This window comes from Pseudomyrmex gracilis, unplaced genomic scaffold (assembly GCF_002006095.1).
Source record: "Pseudomyrmex gracilis isolate BER0280 unplaced genomic scaffold, ASM200609v1 scaffold_90, whole genome shotgun sequence".
NCBI classification, from domain to species: Eukaryota; Metazoa; Arthropoda; class Insecta; order Hymenoptera; family Formicidae; genus Pseudomyrmex; species Pseudomyrmex gracilis.
In genome coordinates, this window is record NW_018020674.1 from 395,180 (window position 1) to 419,460 (window position 24,281).

At 36.1% G+C, this 24,281-nt stretch overlaps 3 protein-coding genes and 1 long non-coding RNA gene across 8 annotated transcripts; 3 read left to right on the top strand and 1 right to left on the bottom strand.

Moving 5' to 3' along the window:
* Positions 1–166: 166 nt before the first annotated feature.
* LOC109855475 (protein brambleberry-like) lies at positions 167–4,855 on the top strand. 2 transcript variants are annotated; one of them, XM_020429762.1, is made up of 9 exons: positions 167–494; positions 614–1,023; positions 1,631–1,816; positions 1,901–2,123; positions 2,231–2,527; positions 2,666–2,878; positions 2,957–3,187; positions 3,278–3,560; positions 3,644–4,855. In XM_020429762.1, exons 2-9 carry the CDS (start codon positions 640–642, stop codon positions 3,789–3,791), a joined length of 1,965 nt encoding a protein of 654 aa, XP_020285351.1. In that variant the 5' UTR covers positions 167–494; positions 614–639; the 3' UTR covers positions 3,792–4,855. The 2 variants fall into 2 exon arrangements, with proteins under 2 accessions (XP_020285351.1, XP_020285352.1); XM_020429763.1 differs by having other exon boundaries at positions 618–1,023.
* LOC109855480 lies at positions 4,433–19,497 on the bottom strand. 2 transcript variants are annotated; one of them, XM_020429774.1, is made up of 5 exons: positions 6,587–6,843; positions 6,314–6,476; positions 5,524–5,632; positions 5,100–5,216; positions 4,433–4,873 (listed from the first exon to the last, which is right to left on the bottom strand). In XM_020429774.1, exons 1-5 carry the CDS (start codon positions 6,732–6,734, stop codon positions 4,709–4,711), a joined length of 702 nt encoding a protein of 233 aa, XP_020285363.1. In that variant the 5' UTR covers positions 6,735–6,843; the 3' UTR covers positions 4,433–4,708. The 2 variants fall into 2 exon arrangements, with proteins under 2 accessions (XP_020285363.1, XP_020285364.1); XM_020429775.1 differs by lacking the exons at positions 6,314–6,476; positions 6,587–6,843 and adding an exon at positions 19,417–19,497.
* LOC109855482 lies at positions 6,963–14,514 on the top strand. Of its 2 annotated transcripts, none has more exons than XR_002250296.1 (5): positions 6,963–7,281; positions 7,402–7,527; positions 13,403–13,562; positions 13,777–14,167; positions 14,245–14,514. It is a non-coding gene; the product is annotated as an uncharacterized LOC109855482 (long non-coding RNA). The 2 variants fall into 2 exon arrangements; XR_002250297.1 differs by having other exon boundaries at positions 13,473–13,562.
* LOC109855478 (protein twist-like) lies at positions 19,422–22,666 on the top strand. Of its 2 annotated transcripts, XM_020429767.1 has the most exons (3): positions 19,422–20,658; positions 21,763–21,937; positions 22,048–22,666. In XM_020429767.1, exons 1-2 carry the CDS (start codon positions 19,464–19,466, stop codon positions 21,900–21,902), a joined length of 1,335 nt encoding a protein of 444 aa, XP_020285356.1. In that variant the 5' UTR covers positions 19,422–19,463; the 3' UTR covers positions 21,903–21,937; positions 22,048–22,666. The 2 variants fall into 2 exon arrangements, with proteins under 2 accessions (XP_020285356.1, XP_020285354.1); XM_020429765.1 differs by having other exon boundaries at positions 21,763–22,666.
* Positions 22,667–24,281: the final 1,615 nt, after the last annotated feature.

Sequence of the window (24,281 nt, forward strand, 5' to 3'; positions counted from 1 at the left end):
TTTACGATTAAATGAGATAAAAAAGTTTCTCAGATAAATAACAGAAAGTAGATGAATAATGGAAAATAAAAATATATGATTTTGTCAACTACATGAGCCAAACGGTTTTCCGCCGGTCGCCATGTTTAAACGACGCAGTCGTTACGGCACATGACAAACATAAACAGATACGTACGAATGAGCGCTTCTGCTCGCATTTAAATTCGGAAGACGGTTATTTTTGTCATGTAAATATAATTTGCAACGACGTGACGGAAATCGAGTTTCTTCACGCGATAACGTTCTCATAATAACGAACGCTCCCTCGACGAACGTTACGAAATTTGTGAAACAAACAAGATATTCTTGAAACATTACTTACAATTGATCGTTATTTATTTTTAGTGCAAGTTGGTGATGTTGAACATCACGAATTTATTTTTTGTTGTTTAATTGAATCTAGTCGTAAATTCGACAAAAAAACATCTGTGGGATTTATCTACTGTGTCAAATTGGTTAGTTGACAAATAGTTTATTGATAAATTTTTTAGATGCAACGTTTTTGTTAAGCATAATGTTAGCAGATACGAGATACTAAATACGTTTTTTTAAGAACTATGATTGTTTTTTGTAGGTAGAAGATAATTAGTTGAAGACATAATGCAGTTCATTATGAATTCCAAGTTCCTGCTGCTGATGTTTATCATGTTGTTTTGTTGTAAAATTGGAAGTACATCGATACTGGATTGGATGTGGCAGTCAAAAACAGATGATACCACAGTTATAGTTGCCGATGGTGTGCCTCTGGTCTCAATTCCCTACGAATCAATGACAGAGGATGAGAAATTTTTGCAAGAAGCTGCTAAATTTACAAATATTCAAGTGTCCTCTCCTTTGGAAATTTGCCAGCATAAGGTGATCATGAAAATCAAAACCTCCTGTTCTGATATGACAGAAGAAGAGTTAGCTAAGCTAAGTGTCAATCTTCTCAATTGCCAGTCAGCAGTTGAGGGCAGGAAAGTATTTCCTTGCACTGAAGAAATGGTATGTAAAGTTTAGTAAAAAAATAGAAATTTCTTTATGCAACACAACACAATACATAGAAAACACATTTTGTTTAACTTTTATTTTATAAGATTTTATTTAAGAAAAAATAATTTAAAAAAATAGAAGTAAAACACATATTTAACTGTTCTCTGTATTTCTTCAAATATAAGTTTTTTTTATTGTCTCTTATTTAACACATATACGTTGATTTATATTTTAAATATATAACGAAATTTATTAAGTAGCAGTACAGCACAACATAGCTCTCTGAACTCTTTATGAATAACTGTGCTTGTTCAGACTTGCACACTTTCCCCCACCTTTTCTTTTTAGAAGACCTCCCCAAAGCTTAGGGACTTCAATGTCCCTTTTGAGAATGTGTCATACGTATATATATATTAACAGAAGTGCTTTATATGTAGATTTAATATTCAGAATTGTAAAATCTGTTAATTAAGAAAAAAGTTGAAAAAGAAAAAATATTTAAAAAACTGTGCTGAACAAGTGCAAGTGCTTTGAGAAAATTCTGAGAACATTTAACTGAACAGAGAGTAGTGACCATTGATATGTAAGTATAAAGACAAATATTTTTTTGTGATTTTAGTCACTTAAACAATGCACAACGGACATGGATGCCGACATGTGGAATGCTTATCATTTAATGAGTAACAGAGCTAGGGCAGTTTGTTACGCGGCTCGAAGTACACAATTTCGTGCTCTTACAGAGTTGACAGTTAACAAACTGATGCAGTCTGCACATTCTCAAATTGAGGCATTGAGCTCGTTGAAAGTAAGTTATCATCATATATTTTATTTTCTAATTTATCAAGTTGGTTCTAATTCCAAGATCCCGCAAATCTCTCGCATTATATAGCAAAGTCAGGATCGTTTGGAGGAACAAACAGCAGAGGCTCTGTCCTCGTTGTCCGAAGGAAACAAGGTACTCTTGGAACAACAGAGTTATCTTAAGGACGCACAGTCAACAGCTCACAACATAATAACAACAAATCTACGAGAATTGAACAATGAGAAGGCATTAATACGATCCGGGCACGCTCAGCTCGCAACTATGGCGGAAGATATAAAGAAAAAACTAGGTAGTGTAAATGTTTTTCATGTTTTTCTCTTTATCATATATTTTACGTGTGTATAAATCTCTTGTAAAAAAAAAAAAATATATCATATTACATATTTTATCTTCCAGAAAAAGCACATCAAGATCTCGAGGAGCAGGCGATGGAGCGTGGGGAAAATCATCGGGAGTTGCTGCAAGATTTGATGAGAATACAAGAACAATCGCAAGCGATATGGGAGAAGATCGAATCGAGCACTAATCGCATATTGGAGCAACACGAGGAAACCATTGAAAAATATGAGGAAACGTTTCAGAAACTTGAACAGATTAACAATACCATTCAGTACATTTGGGATCTCACCAACGTGATGCGCACAGAAGTGGATCAGAAGTTGGCATGGATCGCCGCCTACATCGGCGATACCGGTATTGTTATTGCACAAATACAAATGCGTATAAACTGAATTTGAATTTTCTTTTGGTTGAATCAATTTAAACCGGTTATAAAATTTATAATCAAGAGAGACGTGTGTCAAAATTAATTTTTACAATCCTTATTTGCAGGCGAACAAATGCAGAGAATGTATCGCGTATCTTTACACGTTGTATACATATTGATAGCGATGATAGTTGCCGCGTTTTTACAAGCGCCACTTTTGACCAGAGTCACCATCATGAGCATCGTACCGATCAATGTCGCAACCTACTTAAAGCACGGCCTGGAAGCTTGTCTGGATTTTACTTCTATGACAGTATTGATATTCTTGATCACCGCAAGTATGTGAATATCATATACGAGTATATACCGTAAGTGTAAAATAATTTGTTTAATTAACGCATATAGTTCTCCCGCAGTGCATTACACAATGATGGGAATACAACGCGCGTTTCGGTCGAGAGGTCAACAGAAAACGACGACAGAACCGGTTAAGATAGTTCATCAAAACGGACATTCGAACGGAGATGCGTACAAATACACCTCGTCGTCGTATTCCAATTCCGCTTCGATGCGACTGCACAAAAAAGTGATAACAAAAGTACAGGAACTCTACAATCTCATTATTTCGCAAATAAACCGCTGCACAGGTATCATTCCGATTTGTAACGAAACTTGTTGCGAAAGATTATGCTCGAGCCAAATTGTTACAATTTAGTCCGCCATTTTTTTTTTCTTAGAAAAAATCAGTGCCTTGATGAGATCGATCGTGTCGTGGGGTCAGTACAGTCTGAGCGCGCACGAAGAGCTTTCCTGTTCCTACTTGCCGTCGAAGAAGCACGACGAGGTCATTTACACGTACGAAGAAGCAACTCCGAGTACGATGTCGGATTCGACGCAACGTGATTCTTACAATTCAAAGACAATGGAGGAAGACGACGAGGAAGAAAATGACATAAACAACATAGTGGACGTATTCGAACTAAAACGTCGCATGCGTAAGGATACGTCGCGTTCCCGAAGGTAGACAACACTATGAAAGTTGGAGGTTTGAAAATCTATAAGCAAGTATAATGCTTCTTAAACCCCAATTCTCTGTGATACAGCAATACTCCGTTTACATCGCCGAAGGTTCCTTGCATGGGTATTACGCGAGCTGGCAAAAGGTGTCGGTCATTTACTTCAGCCGGACAATTCTACTGTTATCGTCATGCTACTGGCACGTCCATTATTGGTGACAATTACGAGAATTGAAACGCGCGAATATAGTTTTTTTTTTACTGAAAGTTTAGTAAACTTCACTTCGCCGACGAGTAAAAAAAAGAGTTAGTTTAGTTTTAGCTAGTTTAGTTTTTTTTTCTTAAGTAAGTTTGGTTTTAAATGTACAGTCGAATTATTGTTAGAAAAACACGTAGTTTTCTTTTTACATATGGATTTTAGCGCGCAAGCGATTTATTCAAACGCAGCTGTAGAATAAATTTCCTCTTCAGGGTCCATTACGATAGTTACAATTCAATCGGTGAGCGATACTGTGTATCGTTCGTTATTTTATTGCGACTTGCAAGGTAAGATAAACTCGAGATCTTGATATAAAATATCAACAAAAAAAATTTAGATCATGATATTTTATACAAATGATGCAAATGTTTTGACAAAATTTTAGTATTGATTTAATGTAACTACACTGTATATGTATATATAATTCGTAGTTTTTAAATTGCGTTTTAAATATTTGTTCAGTGGTAGGGGAAAGTCGTACGTAAAAGTAAAAACGTTTATATAAAAATAAAATTGTATCATTGTTTATATTTTTGTGTTACTTATAAAAAAAATTTGTATTTTCCAGAGACACAGGCTCTAATTATCATATACTTTCTTTGTAGTAGAAAAAAAAATTTTTTTTTTTTTTGCGCTTGTACAGCGCGCGTGTAAATGATAAAATAGTTTAATAAATACGATACGTGTGTGTGTGTACGATATACAATGTAATATTTTTCGAACACATCGAAGAGTACAAACTTGATATAATGAATTGTTCTGTAACGCACGTGTACTTGAAACTTTATAACGTGATAAAAATACAAATCTACGTTTATACTATCTGCAACATTGTGCGAGAAATTCTTTTAGAAATATCACAAGCGAGTGAGATATGTGTGTGTTTCCTTTCTTCATTCACAGATTGCCATGTTGAATTGCGTGCACACAGCGTCGCTTGTCAGTTCCAGAAAGTTTGTATGAGTATTCAGACCGGCGCCTACCACCAAATTGTGCAGATTGCAGTAATTTGCGCCGTGGTCAAATAGTATAAACCATGCGTTTGAAATAGACTCGGCCTATGTTTATGTTAAATATGTGATAATATTTATACATATTAATTCTCTGTGTGTATGCGCGCGCGAGTGTGTGTGTATTCACAATAATGTTTATTTTTATAATTCGCAAATGATTTTTATCGAGGGAAAGGTCAATATAATATATTTATGTATATGTGTGATGACGGGCGACACATAGTTTTTTTTTTTTTTTACATAACATTTTGGAAAATCTCAAAAAACTTACCGTAGCAACGCACGTTTTATTTGTCCCTTCAAATGAAATCTTGATCCTTTCGTGCGATTTCGAACTCGACATTCTGTGAGTTGCTCTGATCACATTCTCTTCCGGCGAAATGTTTAGCTGTCAATAAAGACAATAAATCGGCGTTGTATTCTACGGTCGATTGCGGTAGAACTCCAGTTTCAATTTCGAGAACCGATTCTTTCTAGAAGTCGAAATTTATCTTCTTCCCCTTTCAGTCAGCGACTGAGCCAGGTAGCAAGAAACGAGAGATGTAGGATGTCTTTTTTTTCTTAGACTTTGAAGGCCAATCGGAGACTCGTCAATAGGGAAGAAAACTGTTTGTGTCCGCTCGTAACGAAGGAGTCAAAATTGCGACCCTCGAAATTGCCGGAGTTCTACTGTATTCGAGACTGTGTCTTCTTACCGTGTACAGACAATTGACGTCGTGTCGCCGGCAAACGTTCCACGAAGACCAATTTATTATCTGATATCGAAATTTTTGCATGATGAATGTGCACGGATCACCGAACTTCCTAGAACCAAGTGTATCGATCGATAAAGCGCGTCGCGTTGCGACTTGAAAAAAAAAAAAAAGATTTATACACTTTGTTTTCTTTCATCAAAATTTTTGACGCGCAATTTGATATTTTCATATAGTTTTTCGTAAATGCAAACACGCGACGCGCTCAAAGCGACCGAAAATAACGTTTAAAGCCGAGTCTCGTTCTCATCAAGTTTAAAAAGCGCGGACACGGTATATTTGTCGAGCGGCGCGTCTACGCCAAAGTAAAATATACAAGTTCCATATAATGTAGCTGATATTAAGTTTCCCTTTTATGCGCGTACATAAAAGAAGAAACAGCTGAATTATTACGAAAAGATAAAAGAACTTTCGAAAACCGTGAAAGAAGTTGGAAAACTCTAATAGAACAACAATCACAACACGATATTAAATTTGTATCTTTTAAGTTTGAAGCCAAGTTTTGTTGTCACACACATTTTTCATTGCCGACGGTGGTGTGTTTAAGTTTTGACGTGTGTGTGTTTGATAAAGACGAGAATTCTTCCGTTTTACCGTCGGCAATGTGTGTTAAGACGCACACATACACGTACACACTCTCGTAAGAAAAACATCACACTGCTCCGTTTACTTCACGTTTAAAAATAATAATTACGTCGTAAATAACGTAAATATCAACAAAATAGATAATTACCACTTGACGACGCAGGAAGCGTGCAGAGGATATGGAAAAAACAGTTTAGCGAACAGGACGCACACCAAGATCGTCATCATTCCGAGCAGACTGCAGGTGCAATACTTGCACTTTCCCTTGGACAACGTGCTTCTTATAATTAATAGCGAAGCTTTGTTATCAGCTGTCCGCGAAAAAAAAAAGAAACTTAACACGTGAATTTGTTATAAATTATACGAAGAATGTGTTGTAGCGTATATAAATTATTTTCAAAATTGTTTGAGAAAATTAAACCGCTTTTCGTTGATGTATCAATTTGCGACGACTTCGACGAGTCTCGAGAAGCGTGACGAAGATAATACGGTGGCGAACCGATCCTCCTCGCATCGTCCCCGTGCGCCGACATCTCGTTTCTCTTGACGCTTTTCGACGATCGGACCATCGCGCGCGAACGGATTATTTTTCACAGGAAGAGAAAGAAAACGAGAAAAAAAAAAAATACCAACGGTTCTTTCGCAAAATCCGTCATCAAAAAAACACACACGACTGTCTTCACGATCGTTTTACTTTTGTTTTTAACATAACTTTAACTGCATCTGTTTTTTTTTTTTTTTTTTTTAATTTACGTAGAGATAATGTTACGCGTTTGTATTTCCGTTTTTATTTACATGTTATTATTACTATTGTTATTTTATTTATTTATATTGTTGTTACATGAGAAAAGTTGTTTTTAAGATTTCGCAAATATTGTAATTGTCGCGTGAAGCATAGACGCAGCTGTTACGCCGTCGACGAAACGCAGCAGTTGCCGTCTTGGTAAGCCACCCGTTTCTCCGTTGCAACGTCAATGTCAGAATCGCGCACCAAATGTGCCGCAAGCAAGACTCGTCAATGGCACCTGTTTACAAATGTTCCAAATACCATAAAACGATGCAACTGTCACCAGCAAGAAGATAAAACCGGTGTGGTATAAAAATTGACGGTTGAAGGTAAATTTTCGATATTTTAGAATAAAAATAAAAAAAAAAAAAAATATGAATATTCGCAAATTATATGTTACAGTCGCTATCTCGAATCTCAAAGAGACCAAAAATAATGTTGAGTTACAGAGCTTTCGCGACCTACGAAATGTTTCGAGTAAAAAAGAATATTCGACTTCAACGGACGTTCGGAAATTTTACGTTCTTCGATGCTACACGTCGCACAAATAAATTAGAACGGATAAGAAAGAAGAGGTAGAGAAAATCCCTTTTGCGACCTACATTGAAGTATATAAGGTTCTATATCTAAAGAGTTTTATATTTTCTCGAAAAATATTTTTTATATTTCCGAAAACCTATTCTCTTTTTATTTTTTGTTTCGAGACTCAAAAGAGAAATCGTCTGTGAGAAACTGTCAAAAACTTTGAGTTATGGACATTTTTAAGGCAACGTTCATGCAAAAAATCGACTGTGTACCAATCATTCATTTCACAAACTGCGTCATTTATTTGCTTTTATATTGTTTCGTTTCTTTGAAAAAGTTAGATGAAACGAGCGTCTACGTTGAAGAACTGACAAATGTGTTTATCTATCTATTGTCTTATGCTACAGGCTAATTTCAGGGTTTTTTCTTATGCTACAGGCTAATTTCAGGAAATACGTGTTCAAATAGCTTTTTATTGAGCTTTTATACATATTTCTTGCTTACGCTTTTGCCAACAATGTTTCGAACTTGCAGAGATTATTCTTAATGCATAATTAATGAATGTTTTTCCACGCGAGAGAAATGACAAATTTCTAATTGTTTGACAAAAATTGTATATTTTACATAGACCTAAACAAACCATAGACACTACGTGTTTATAATAAAAGTTATTCGCTCCCCTCGTGTACTTGAGAAAATAGCATTTGGCGAGTAGACAATTAGATTTGATGTTTTTTTGCTGTGTGTTTCGAAATTTATTATTGTGCTGCAGAATTAAAAGTTCAAAATTCTTTTGACAAATGGCACTCCACCTGGTTAGGATTGGCAGGCATATAAATCATCAGCAACTTGTAAATCTTTTTCATCCCTTTAAAAATTCTTGGTCTCTTCGGATTTACTCAAACGACATATAAAACTTATCCGCCGCGACATCAAATGACAAAAAAAAAAAAAAAAAGAAAAGAACGCGTCTATAACTCCGTATGAATAACGATCCGAAACCGGCGCCGCGATTGGTCCGAGCGCGTTTTCTTGTGGTCTCTCCTCTCGCGAATTCGCGAGACGGAAATATATACACCCGCGTGCGCGTTTCTTTTATTCGGCTCGCTTCCTGTTAGCGATACTGTAACGTCGGTGTCGCGCTCTTTTTATTTCAGTCCTTGCATTATACGCGGACAGAATTATCGCGCAAGAGTCTTTTTTCGATTTCTTTCTTCGCCTTCGCTCCCTCGGTCGAGCTTCCTCTCGGAACTTCGGTCTGTATTTTTTTTTTTTTTTTTTTCAAAGTAAAAAATTAGTATGTTTAATTAATTAGAGAAGCGAGCTGTGCAAATGGAGATTAAAAATTGGAAATTAAAATACAAATACTTGGAAGCTACAGTTTTTTGTTGAAGACAGTGAACTACGTGCGAGTTAGTTTTAGGCCGATCGAAACGTCCCGTGAGTTGAAAAATGATTTTTTCGCTTCTTGTATTTATAAAACCACGTTCACAGCAATGAACCTTCTTTAGTTTTAGTGCAATTAATATATGTTTTAGTACGTATATGTTTTGTTTAAAAAATAAAAATCTAGACTTTTTGAGGAAACAATGCGAATCTCGCGCGAAGACTAAATTTTTTTTGCAAAATTGCATCATCTCTTGCGCGTCTCCCCTTTGATAATTTCAAAACATTGTTTTAATAATAGAAAATTATCAGGTTTCGCCGCCGGTTTTTGTTACTTATTAGTCGTGTCGCCGCGTGATGTTGCAAAAGACACCACCATCATCACCGCGGCTGCGAACGAGACGACGAAAGATATGATGCGGCGGCTTGACAGCTGACGCGGCAACGGAGAGATCCGGGATTCACACGATGTACCAAAACCTCTCTTCTTTTTTCTTTCTTTGTCGAAAAAGTTTCGCGAACGTTTCGTCGTTTTGTGCGCTCTCGCGATGCCGTCCGTTTTGTATAAATCATCAAACAGATCAGATGTAGCAAAAAAAAAAAAACAGAAAAGAATTGAAATTAAATCTTTTTTCTCAAATCATAATTTGGACAACGCCAACACATTGCAACGTTTTGCGTAATTATTTCATAGCGCTCGCGTAATTTTGAGAATCAATTTTTAATTAATTAATTTTTCTTCAACTTGTTCGTATTATTTCCTCAGAACTGATCGGGGGCCCGGGAGAGGAAATAGACGATATACGACGGAGTGACGACGCGCGACTTGATGCGCTGCGACGCCGCGGATTCCATTTACCCCTTTCCGTTTTCTTCTGCGCTCTTCCCTTTTCTCCCTTTCCCCGTCCGAGCGTGTCTCCGTCGCTCTCGCGTCACCGCGGTCGTCCACGTATAAACTTGACAGCCATAAAAGACGGGCCGCTCGACCGACATCTGGCCTGACGTGTACACTTTGTAGTCCCCTACCTATGCGTAAAAGCCAGTCTCTCTCGCGTCATCCTCAGTCTCCCCGTTGGAGTACGGGAATTGACAGAACGAATCGTCGACGCCCTTTCAGAAGCGCGCGAAAGATATATACAAGTATATATATTCAGCCGTTACGCTCGCGCGGTCTTTTAACTTTTTCTGCGTCTAGAAGAGACGCCTTTTTTCTCGTGTGGGAATTTTTCGTAACGAAATCTTTGATAAAAAAAAAAACAATTATATAACGTACACGGATACAAATGAAAAAACACTGATAAGAGAGTTCGTAAAAAGACTTAAAAATAATATAACACTCGGAAAAGAAATTTATATTATACTTTTGTGACAAATTTCTGCGATAGAACTTCTGGATATTGTGAAGCAGGTTCTTCGCAAAGAGAGATGTCGCGTCGGCGCTTTTGAAGTTTCCAATAAAAGGGAATCAGATCAGACGTAGCAGAAGAAACTAAAGAAAGAGGATTTCTAGCGAGAGCGAGAGAGAGAGAGAGAGAGAGAGAAAGAGAGCTCTCCCTAGAAATTTATAATTCGAACCGCCTGTCGGCAGCTAATTTCCTGTTCGGGAAGGCGTGTCTACGGCCATAATGCTTTCTCGCGGTTAACCTGAGCCGGATGAGAGAGTCCCCGATGAGATTCGGTCGAGGATGAAGAGTTCATGGTGGACCCCAAGACCTCTTCTCTCTCTCTCTCTCTCTCTCTCTTCGCACTTTTTTCGAAAATGGTGGTCGCAGCACTCGACGGTCGCGAAGCAGCTGCTGCGACGGCTTCAACTTGAACGCTGTTACGAAGAAATGATAATGAAATGACGAACGCGGCCATTAGGAGGCAACTGGTACCTACTTGGCGCGGTTCTTTTTATTCATTACTTTCGAAGAGTCTAAAAACTCTTTTCTTTTCGAAATTTATTATTTTTATGATTGAAAGAAAAAGAGAGAGAGAGAGAGAGAGAGAGAGAGAGAGAGAGAGAGAGAGAGACAGAGAGAGAGAGAGAAAGTTAATTAATGTTTTAATTACATCTACGTGAAACTTAGCATTTATCTCATTGTATGTCATATAAGAAGTCAGAACTGTTTTTAAACAAAATTAATTTATTTAACAATTTATGTAAAAAATAGCAAGAGCAAAAATAGAAATAGGTCTCCACGTGGAGAGAGGCAAGAGAGAAGGTCGCTCCCTCTTCATTAACACATACTTCATCGGCGACGGTTAATGAATCAAGCGTTCATATATCAGCTCGCAACAACTTCTGCGGTGTTTTTTCAAGAGGCTTGATTTATCTGTGTGTCGAACACAGCCGGGAAAAAACAAACATTCTCCGGAGGAACCATTTTCGGTAACAAAGTTACAAGTTAGCACGCCATCGCTCTATATCGCAAGTCGATCCGAGCGATGTGAAAATTCTCTTCTGTCCGTTCTGAAAAAGACAGGAAACTCTCATTGCGAGCTTCGCTATCCTCCATATCTCTATATTAAAATCCAAAAATTGTTTATATACGATTCACACACAAGTTATTTATACGATTTAAATTTTATTAATTTTTAAACACGCACAATCGCGCAAATCTCCGCATTCCTTTGAAGAATCGTATAACTGTGTTTTGTTCCTTCCATTTGTCCCTTTCCGCCTTTTTTTTTCGAGGGTCGCTTGCAATATACGGTTACTCGAGGGCGGCACTTCGGCTTGTGCTCTCAGAGCGGGACGAAAAGAAGCCGCTGTCATCGTTATCTTTTGTACCGTACTTCCGGCGGAGTTACGACATCGCAAGATATTCGACGCGACAAAGAAAGATTATCCATCGAGGAGAAAAAAAATTCAAAAAAAAAAAAAAAAAAAAACTAACGCAAATTAATTTTTGAATATTTAGCGAAACTTGTTTCGTTTGACTTCCTGAAATCGGGAGTAAATTTCATCATCAAAGCACAATCTGTGCGTCGTAAAAACCGTATAAAGTTCTTTGATTTTTGTTCCGACAATTTAGTTTACTTGAACAGCGTGTTTTGAGCTCGATGTGAAATGTGTGCAAAACAAAAAGCGTTAGATGTTATTTGAACAACACCGATGTTCGACGAACGATTTCGAGCGCGCGTTGCCGATTTTCCCTCAACGGTCTCTCTCTCTCTCTCTCTCTCTCTCTCTCTCTCTCTCTCTCTCTCTCTCTCTCTCTCTCTCTCTCATACGTGTCCTTTTTGTTCGCCGCAATGAAAACGTATACGAGCTTCACTTGGCTATATCGCCGTCGAATATACGTTCTTGACGAGAAACGCTGTCGAGCGGCGCTTATTAGTGGCCTTCGCGGTATCGTAAAGTAAATCTCACAGAAAAAACTCGCGGGTTGCCCTCTTTACGAGCCCCATCGTCTTCATAGGCACCTATGGCACGAAAGCGGAGGAATTTACTGCTTCCACGTTCCGATCTATTTTAATGGCGGCGATGATCCTATCGCTCTCCGCGATAGCGCGAATCGATCGCGGTGCGCGAAGTTGTACATTTACGTTTTTTTCCAACAATTGTGGTAAATTTTAAGAAAAATAGATATCTTTACTCTTTTTTTTTTTACAAAAATCAAATTTAATATAAAATTAAATTAATATTTACGCGTTTAAATGTATAAACGCGTCGGAGAGCGCAGAGCAAGTTGTATATTTACGTTTTGCAACATTTGTGATAAATTTTTACGAACAATAAACGTTGTTTTAATTTTTTTTATAAAAATAAAGTTGCCAAAATAAAGATTATTATAAAAAAAAAAAAAAACAATTTAAATGTAAACGTCGGTTCTGCGACAGACACAAGTCCGCCATTGCTGAACTGGGCGGATCTCTACCAGGGAGGGATTCACCTGTCCGAGATTCCAAATACCAACAGGTATTCTTACCTGCGAGTTGTTCCTACAGGTATTCAGTCTGAAGCTTCGAAGCGATTTGTCGGCGCGGAAAAATGAGAAATACAAAATGGCGATACTACTAATAAGACTCTCAAATGAAAGAGTATAACAGAATAATCATGTGTGTTCTGCCCCTCCTCCCCCCCAGCCGAATTTGGTCGAGATTTTTAATTATAAGTCATCACTAATGTAAATGTTATTTTCCCGAAAGCATATTTCTCAAATATGTTTTTTATGGAGGTATAAAGAAAAACCGGAAAACAAATTTTCTCGCTAACGAGTTGACCGATTTTATAATAAAAAAAACAATTATGTTACAGGCTTTAATGGGATAATGTTTCAGAAGAATTAAGAAACAATTTTGTCCAATAGAATTTGTTTTAAAAAATCGTTAAATTTTTTTCGAAATTTTTTTATGCGATCGAGACTACTTCTGTTTTTTAACATAAAAAACTTTCAATAAAAAATCCTCGTGGCATTTTGAGTGAACGAAAAGTATTACGTACACAATATTGTTTTTGGTATTGCACGATTAATATGAATAGTTTTACATAAATTTCTTTTGTCTTCTAACATTATATATTGTCGCGGAATGTATTATTGTTTATCTTAGGACCCTAGTCCAGGTGGCTCGAGAAAAATGGTTAAAGAAAATGACTTTGCTATTGAACCTGCGGTTTCAGGTTGAGAAAGAGAGAAGATGCGCTTAGTGCGGAAGAGAAACCTAAAAGGTCCATATGTGTCCAGATGTTCGCCAGATGTAGAAAACTAAGGTAAAAAATTTGCCAATAAATTCTTACATATAACTTGAAAAGACTAAAAGATTCAATGAGATTTTGTATTTTTTTTTTGTTTTGTTTTGTTTTATTTTGAAATAAGGCTCTCCTGTATTTTTTAAGAAAAAACGTATATTTTTTACACGACTTACGTGACGTTTTAAAGAATAATATAATTAATTTGACACATTGTTTTTACTTTGTCTTTAAGACAATGCAAAAAGAACTAACGCGATTCTGATGCAATTCCCACCGTCTGTGACGGAGTGAGTGGTTTGGTTACATCGAAACGTTCGAATTAACGTCTTCGGGGAGGTATAAAATCTACATCAAAGAGATATGAAGTTGCGCGACGTTACAACCCCGTCAACTGTCGCGCGCGTTGATAAAAAAAAAAAAAATGCTTTACGGCCGCAGAAAGGGCTTCAGCAGGAACTTCTCAAATTTCCTCAGCTGGAGGCTTCATATCTTCGCATTTATCTTCAACCGCACAATTATAATCGCACAATTATATAGCTGATGGAACAATTTTAATCTCGCAACTTATCGCTTATTGACTTACTTTTATCTTCAAAAAAAAATGTAAAAGATTTTATCTTCAGGTAACTTAGCGCGCTATGTTTATGTTAATACTCAAATTTGCTTTTCTTGTAACATCTATCTTTTTCCGAATTTTAAGAAAATATTTATCTAAATGGCACAGCTGGATATATTTTACATACCTATCAGTGAAATAACATCACCGGCGATACGTAACGGACTTCATCAAAGTCTGCCATCAAGTTCTTGTAAGAAAATTCTCTAAAACAATGTCCGGATAAACAACATTTCCGTTCACCTTGGGAAGACGTCCGGCGAACATAGATTGGATTATTCATTAAAAGAAAGTATATTAATTTTGCGTGACATTACGCGTGTGTGAAATTGTGTGCGAAGTAGCAAAAATTTAATCGTCGCTCCGAACGTTAGTAGAAACTTAACACACTCTTTTATAAATAAAATTTATGTTATAAATAAAATTATAAAAATATTTAATTAAAAATTATAAAGTATTTAATTTTATATGTAAAATAACTTACTAATTAGATTAATTTTTATTTATACTTACAAAAAAATTTGAGTATTTATGAAATTATTAGTAAAATTACATAGGGGTAACTACATATCTAAAAAATTTCTATATTATGTAGTTAATATGTATAATAATAATATTACATAATAATATTTATATATATAAATAATATATATTATATAATTTAATAAATATAACAATATAAAAAAGAAGAATAAAACTCGCTCGTGTTGTAAAACAATATAAAATTATATGTCAATTAAGGTCAATATCGAGCGGTACTGTTAGGTGTAATGTGCAATTTTACTTAATATTTAAAATACATATATACAATGCAAAACGTTTCGATATACACAGATGTCATCTTCAGTCGCAATATACAAATTAAATACAAAATGAAGCTGTCGTATATAGATAGATGGACATACCTTGTAATGGATAATTAGTGTCACAAAATAAAATAAAACTGAAATATAAATATAGAAATGTAAAATTTTTTAAATTCACGCACAAAAACTCACTATAAAGTAAAAGTCAAGAGGAACTTACAATTCACAGCGGTAAAGAGACAAATGCTGGACAAAGTCAAGAGACAAACATATTTATATTAGTAAGTAGTAGAGGGGATAGAAAATATCGTTATGTTTAACGTACAGATGAAGCAATCTTATTTAAGAGACTAAAATAGGCACTATTTAACGATTCAGAATCTGTAACTAAATTGAGCCCGTGTTGTTTTATATGAATTGTTTCAGAAATTAGTCTCTTACAAAAATTCGGCTCGTGATCTAAAATCTGTATTTTATCCCAATCAAAATAATGGTCAAAATTCAAGCGATGTTGTGAAATTACTGAGAGTTGAGAAGTATCTTTCGAAATATTGTTGATATGTTCTTTTAATCTTGTTTTTATCTGTCTCTTGGTTTGTCCGACATGTGTTACACAACAGTTATTACAACTAATCTTATTGCATTGTATATATGTATTTTAAATATTAAGTAAAATTGCACATTACACCTAACAGTACTGCTCGATATTGACCTTAATTAACATATATATTTTAATAAATATAATTTTTGGAGGAAAAATAATAAAATGTAAAATAGAGACAGAGAGTAGAGAGAAATACAGAGAAAGAACGATGTTAAAAAAGGTCGTTTGTTTGCCCGTTAATAGAAACGTAAAAAACATAATGAATCTTGTAGATCTTTTGACTTGCTGAACACGATGATGCAATTAGTTTCCCTTGAAAGTGTGAACATTGTCATTTTTCAGATTAAAGTCCTACTTTTTATCATTTCCGTGAACGATTTATCTCGAAAAATCAAGATTTTTCAATATGAGTGGGATATTTCTATGTGAAACTTAGTATGAGAGAAGATTTCTAATACGAAACGATTCCATTTACTTACGAATATAGAGTTTTAAAATGTTTATTAACTTACAGTTAGTGAGAGCAAAAAATAGCAAATGTGACATCCGTCATTTTGGATCCTCCATTTTAAACTTGTTTATTAGAGATTTTAACAAAATATTAGGTATCTTCTCATACCAAGTTTCACATGAAATGTCTCACCGATATTGAAAAAATTCTTGATTTCTAGAGAGAGGAATTGTACGTCACACGAAAATGATAAAAACTCGAACTTTAACTTGAAAAATGACAATGTTTCCCACACTTTCAAGAAAAACTAATTGCACCATTGTGTTCGGCAAGTCAAAATCTATAAGATTCACTTTTTTATCATTTTTACTCTTCATTAATGGGCAAAAACCGGTCGTTTTTTTAACATTGTTCTGTCCGTTTCTTTGTTTTAATCTGCATTAGAAACCTGACTTTTGCACGTTCGTCTCTTTTATGAATGTCGAAGATAATATATTGTTTTTGAGTAAACTAGGTATACCAGCATTGTTTTTTTTTTTTTTTTTTTTTTTTTTGCTGCAAATCTAAGTTTCCAATTTCATGTGGTCCGCATAAGATAACAATTGTGAGACAGTTATACCTGAAAGGCCCAATGTCTACGTGCAACGTTTGAAAGGATTTTTGTCACAAAAGAAATTTCCTTTATTCAACATTGAATTAATTTTCTACGATATCTCACACAATTGAAACGAATTTGTGACGAAGATATTAATTTATTGTTAATTTTATTTTTTTTTTAATTTTATTTTTCAGTCTTGACGAAAGTGCGATACAAACAACACACAAGTTATCGAGTTGCATGTTGTCTTCAATTATCGTCAGAACATAGAAACGTTTGGATTCACACTTCATTAGAATTTAATGCATAACACCTTGCAACTGGTTTGAGAGCCCGTTAATCACGATTCAATTTTATTTTGTTTTTTGTTATTATCAATTTAAATGTGCGCGTGTGTCGCGCGAATTTTACAGCGAGCATGCAATCATCTATTTCCCGCTTTCCCGTAAGATTGAGAAGTATCGGAGCAAAATAAAACTCCGATTATACACTTGCCCCCCGGGTGTGTTCGTTCTCGCTTAACAGTTAACACATGACCGTAAATGCGTGTACGCACAAGTTTATGGTCTGACCTTGCAAAAAAATCAGCAGAAACGAAAAGATCACACAGTTTCACTACGGGAATCATCATCTGGACCTCGTAAATTATTTTTGAAGTTTTTCTATCTGCAAAAATTTTACTCGTCTATGATATATTTTATTCCACAAAAAAGTCTTTGATTTTAAAGGGGAAGAGAACTGACCAAATGTCCTTATCAGTTGTATTAATTATATTTTAAATCACTTTAAATACTTTAAATACTTTCTCTCTCTACGTTCGCGCGCGCTCGCGAGTTTACGTACCATTGAACCTATTCGACGAGAAAAACGTGTTCAGCATCTGGTCGAGTTTTCCATTGAGAAATATCAATATACACTTGTACATATGACATCTGATCTTCTTTAAAGAGTAGTAAATAAAAGAGGGAAGAACAGAAAAAAAGAAAGAAAAAACAAAATAAGCTCTTTTTCAACAAGTGCTACTACACACGTTTTTTTCACACACACACACACTTTCGACGATACGTACGTGATTGAAATCGCGTTATTATCGGCGCAAACGGCGCATTCCCATTGGCACGTGCGCGCAGAGAGAACCTGGTTATTAAATGTAATTTATTTGATATTTTTAACACTTTATTGCACAGTGAACCAGACTACGCGTGAACATGTATCCATCGTAAATTAATGAAGCAATTTAAAGAAATACATATAAATAGTACGCAAATTAAATTTTTACACGTGAGTTTTTGAATTGAAATTTCAATTCCTAAATTTATATAAGATACACTTGCATCACGTATGTGAGAAACTTAAGAGATTAAAACTCTTTATTATTATATAAATAGATTGTATTTTTTACATGTATATGATTATTTAATAAATAAATTTTTGTTGATGAAGTTCTCTCTTGCGCAGATTTCGTCTCGAATAATTCTGCGATGAAAATACATGGCACGTTCCGTATTTCGCGCGCCGTAAAATCTACCGGGCGCGAGAAGTTTTACCCTCTTTTGATCGTCGTCGCGTATTATTTTGGTATATTTGGATGCGTTATTTATCGACCTACCTATTGGCGATCCGATTTTTGGGTTGGATCGGTGCCAGAACGGGAACGGTTTAGTTTCTGCCGTCCGTCGCGCGTCGGCTTCTGAGAAACGAGATCTGACGAATGATGAATATGCACTCGCTAATATTGTCGCGGACTGACGATTGAGTCGCTCAACAAAGCCGTTATTATTATAGTTTTAGAGACACGAATCTATACGGGACCGAACATTGTTGAAAATCTTAGAAAAACTGTCAACTAAAACTCTTATGAATAATTAAACACCAATTTAAAAATCTAAAATGAAAAAAAAAAAAAAGCGAAGACGTCGAATTTTGTTTTAAAAACCGCGCGCGTTTAAATATTTCAGTCCGATTGGATTGTATTGAAATGTAAAACCGATGAAGATTTCGTCGAAAATATTTTCATCGTCGACATTATTTTGCTGACGTAACTTCGACATACAGAGATCGATCACGTATTTATTTATAATATTGTGTCAAAATATTATTGGTTGAACTTCGACAAAATCTTAGCTTTAGATAAGATTAACGTCGATAATATACGATAACGTAACATATATATATATATATATAGTATAATATATATAATATAGTATATAATTTTTCTTTTTCTTAATTGCAAACGACGACAATTCGTCTGAATCTTTGGCACCTCCTTCCTTTTCGTCTGTTTACCCCGCCTTCTCTCTCTTCGTTGGAAAGAAAGTGGGGAGAATACGGAGACCCTCTCCGAAGAGTATCTTTCTGAAGAGCGAGAGAGACCTTGCAGGAGGTCTTATATTTTAGAGCAGCAGTAATAACCGAAGAGGCGAGTTGTGCGTATTGCCTATCCATCTGCCGGTGAAACGCGTGCGTGAAAAACGTGCACACATCGCGTGCGAAACAAATAAGAAAAAAAATAATCGTTGAGGTCGAGAAAAATAAGTTTAGGTTTTGGTTTTACTTTTTGTGTATATATATATATATATATATATACGTGTATATAATATTTGGTTAGCATCTTTGCAATATTAGTATATCGAGGCGATCGAAGTAAGTAAAGTCAACGTTGCTCTGTAACAAATGTATTATTCTACGGTTTGATTCGTGGTACACTGGTACGCGACAGTGCCGGTGTCTTATTTTTTACGTATGAATGTCGGTGTTATTAATCGGATTTGTATTTTATTGTTCGTTTATTATTTACCTTGTTGTGCCGTTCAACGGACTCGAGTTAAACCGGACGAGAAGAGTATGAGAGGTGCCGCGGCAGCACCTCATCAACCAACACCGGCTCCCACATCGCAATTGCAGCATCAGTCTTCACAGTGCGTGCCAATCGGCTACTATGTCATGCAAACGGGCAGTGACAGTTCCGGAACGCGTACGAACGACAGCAATTGCGCGGCCAACTCGCCGGTGACGCATTACACCAGCGATCAGAAGAGCGACGATTCGTTGCAACATCAGCAGCAGGTTCGCGGATCGCACACGACGGGATATTTCTTGCCGACGGCCATAACCGGAGCTAGTTACGGACATCAATTTCAGCCGCGCCAGTACGAAGTTGCGTACAAAAACGCGGACGAGACGGCGGCTATGGTCGCCGCCATACACAAGTACTCATATCAACATCCTCATCCTCATTACACGCAGGAATGTATCTCGGACACGACAAAGCTTGTCGAAAAGAATTTTTGTTACAACGAACGGACAAACCCCCAGCTCCTCAACTGCCCGAAACCGCTTTTGTCTTACGACGGTTATCCGAACGATTCCGAGTTCGTGCACAACAAGAAGAACATCACTATCAACGGACAGCAGCCGAGTCTATCGTGCGTGACTCAATCGTCGCAAAATCTGTACTCGCCGGGTGCTTGCAGCGTCGAAGACGTTGCCGGTCCCGACTCCATGCAGTCGTCGTCGGTTCAGGCCCAGAGCTCGGTTGTGTCTTACGCTCAGGCGGAGACGATCGAGTGCAAACCCGAGATGAGCAATTACAAGTCCGATGACAATCTGTTAAGATCTTACTTCGCCGGCAAACTCGATCTCGTAAAGCACTCGGAGGCGTCGTCGTCGTCGACGACGGTGAGTTACGGCGAGACGCCGAGCGAGAGGCACAACAAGCACAGAAAGAAGAAGAGAACCAACGATTACGTCGAATCTGACGGGAACGAAGCGACGACGACGAAGCACGTGAAGGTACGAAGGAAAAGTTGCACGAGCGAGGCGGACATGGTCAGTCAGAGAGCGATGGCGAATGTGCGAGAAAGACAGCGAACTCAAAGTCTCAACGAAGCGTTCGCCGCTTTGAGAAAAATCATCCCTACCTTGCCAAGTGACAAATTATCGAAAATACAGACTTTAAAACTAGCCACGAGATACATCGATTTTCTGTTCCACGTATTGAAGTCCAGTATCGAAGGCGACAATTTAAATCTCGATTCAGGTAATTATTGTCACGTTTGTTTTTCGAGAGTATCGCGCGAATTTCTCAAAGATGCCCGGGGAGAAAAGTTTACGGACAAATTTTGGACATCTGGCTACGTATAATTTGTGACGCAATCATACACGTTTATAAAATCACATATAAGAAATTATATATATATATATATATTTTTTTTTTTTTTTATTTATTCACATCAGCCTTCCCGGCCAAGAGAAGGGGACTTGGTTTACAAGCTTTCTAATATCCATCCATCCATCCGTACCTTAACGTCTCCCATTCTCCCAACCTACGCATATCGCTTTCTCACCCTAACTACTTCTACTTTGTACGCTATCTTAGTTAACTTACGTCTAAATTGCACTTAATATTGTCCTTCTAAAATCCACGCAACTATCTTGCAACTTGACACTTAAATCTATTCTCTATCTCCTATAACTTCTCCCAATCGTGATTAACCTCTAGCTTTCTTCTTCTTCTTCTTCTTGTTGACTAGAAAGAGTTTTTGTACTAATTTGTTTCCTTCCTTCTTCCTTTTTTCCTTTTCTTTCCAGATTCTTACTAAAATTTCTTCTTTTTCTCTAGTTTGATTATATATATATAATTTCTTATTATTTATTTTCAGATATCGAATGCAGAATTATTTATTTTCAGATATCAAATTTATCCGTAGACGCAAGACTTTTTTCCCCCCGGGCACAATACTCACGTATATAAAAAATCATCTTATTAAATTATTCACGTGAAATATAACACGATAAAAAAAAAAAAAAAAAAAAAAAAGAATGTGTCGACGCGCACGTTTCATCTTGCGCATCGTATCTACTAGTGTTGTTTGCTCTCTAATAAAACACGAAAAAAAAAAAAAANAAAAAAAAAAAAAAAAAAAAATAAAGAATGTGTCGAAGCAAGATTTTTGTGCTTGCCACTTTTTAAATCACAAAACCACAGTGATTTTAAGATAAGATAAGATAAGAGAATCTCAGTGGCGCTTCTCTCTTCGGAAGCTCACGTGATATTTGGCGAAGTTAGGCGCTTTGAGACAGTATTGTACAGATCGATTGTTGAAAACAAAAAATTTGTTTCTTTTTACAATTCAATTTCCAGAGAGAGGCCCCCGGAACGCGATCTTAGCCGCGAGAGAAATCGCGGCGTTACCTTGCAACTACATGGCGCACGAAAAACTGTCGTACGCGTTTAGCGTGTGGCGAATGGAAGGCGAATGGACCGCAAATCAGGATTCCTAGCACTTAGAATAATAGAATCGAAAGTTTTTTTGAAGGTAAGAGGAAAGATCGCGCGAAAGATCGAGAAAGAAACGCGAACAAACACGTAAGTTTGCTCGTATATTGAAAAAAAAATGTGATAAATTTCTAACCGAGAGCATCACAGATTACAGGATGCAAAGAATGAAAATGATCAGGATCTCAGCGCGATTGTTACGCAATTGTCTTTCGGCAAAACCATATACAGCAGAAACCTCAAGAGTTTGTTTAATTTAAATACGGAAATGCACGTTATTACTATATTGTATTTACAAAGCAGAAATTTAAAGGATGATTAGGGAATAATCGTACGTATAAAGAGATATACGGGTGATAACGATCACTCATCAGAGTGCGACGCCTAAGTTATCCAAGATTGAAAAGCGAAGATTATTCCCCAACACAACACGTGTGTATGTTCAATTACACACATGCAGCATTTTTTTTTTTCCCGGTTAACGCTCCGTCAATATTATTTTTTTCTCTCAAACACAATCATCAGATTTATTTTTTCACGGCTGTGAATTTTAAGGCTTAAATAGAACGCCGAAGTGCGAATTATTGTGCGTAGCATTGCGTGAATGCTCTTGACAATTAGTACTTAGATATGTTGCGAGTAACTTGTCTTATACGAGTATTGCTCACAAACATTCGATTTATTAAACAATTTATTATAACATAAAAACAAATTCCACATACAGCTAGAATTGTACGCCAAAGAAAATTTTATACTATCAGTAGATATAATTTTTTTCTCTCACAACAAAAATATTTTATATATAGAAGTATATATAAATCAACAAATGTATATGCACATTTTTTTCTGCAACAATATTTTATATGTGACTAGCACGTACATTTTTTATTTTTTTTTCGACAGTTTTTTAATCATTTGAAAGTATGACAATTAATAGTAATTAAAAAAAAGCGACAGGTAACAATAAGAAATCATTGATTATATAAATAATTCCAATATTTACACACGTCGGTATGTTATTACCGTGACACTCATCACGACAGAATTGAAACTCTATGTATTTTTATTTATATCTTTTCTTTATACTGTTCAAACTAGGTACAAGTACCGCGATTTTTTCTATTTATTTCTTTTTTTCACATTTCTTTTTTCACATTTTTTTTACTCTGCCTGTCTTTAAGTAAATACGCAAGAATATTGGATATCAATTTTGGTTTTTTTTTTTTTTTATTTCACTTCATTTTAATCTTACTTGCATGCCTTTCACTTGTTGCATGTTTCAAACTTGTTTCATTATGTGTCTCTTCGCTGTCTCATTTCTCTATCTTGACGTCAAAATATTCAATGCGCGCGCGCGCGCATTTCCAGAGTTGTTTCAAAGATTGATGCAACTTTTTTTTAGCGTTAAAAAGCATTCCGTTCGAGAATACACGTCGTGTATGTAATGCAATTACACGTGCGGTGTTGTTCTCTTCCGGTTAATTTCGCTACCTTTTGAAATTCAATCACGGCAGTTAATTCTGTCCTCCTTAATTCCGGAGTGTTCTTGCACGCTCGCTCGCAATATATAGTGCAATGCTTACAATAATTCATGTCCGTGCTCGTCGGACTATTAACGAAGCGACAACTCGCCGCGCTAGACGCGGCGGAAAGCGCATCGACGTTCTCTAAAATCCTCTTATTAGCCAGCGCCGCGTTATACGCACACTTGCATCAATCAACGAAATTATCTCGTCGCGAGAGGGATAATCATCGTGACATGATATATCTTTGACCCCGTTTGCGAATTATTAAAGCAGAATTTCACGATGTGCGCGTCAACCGTGTGTACGAAAGAATCTTAATTTGCAATACAACGAGTCCAATAAGTTTCCAAAAAGTGTTCAAAAAGTTTTTTACGTTATATTTTCAAATATATATTTAATTCTAATCTTACATATGCAAAGATGTTATAGATATAATTATATTATAATTATATGTTATAATCGCGTGTATGATATATACAATTATGTGATACATACAATATATAGTTTATTATATTAAATAAAATTAAAATATTGAGTGAAGAAATTTAATAAAAATCAAATGTGTCTCTGAGAAAAATAATATCTTTTTTTTTTTAGTAAAAAAAAGAACGTACACACACACAGGGAGGGCGATCGCGCACACAGCAGCCGTGTCGAAACTAACGAAAACATCTATAGGGGGAGGCAAGAAGAAAAAAGAAGTTAACGAGCATTTTGGCGCCCATCGGTCGGGCACAATATTATTTTTTTCTCCAAACATGACAGTCGCGCTCGGCTCTTCATCACGTCGTGTAACGTATATGTGTATGTAATATACAATATATATGTGCATGTATATACAGGATGTCTGAAAAGTTT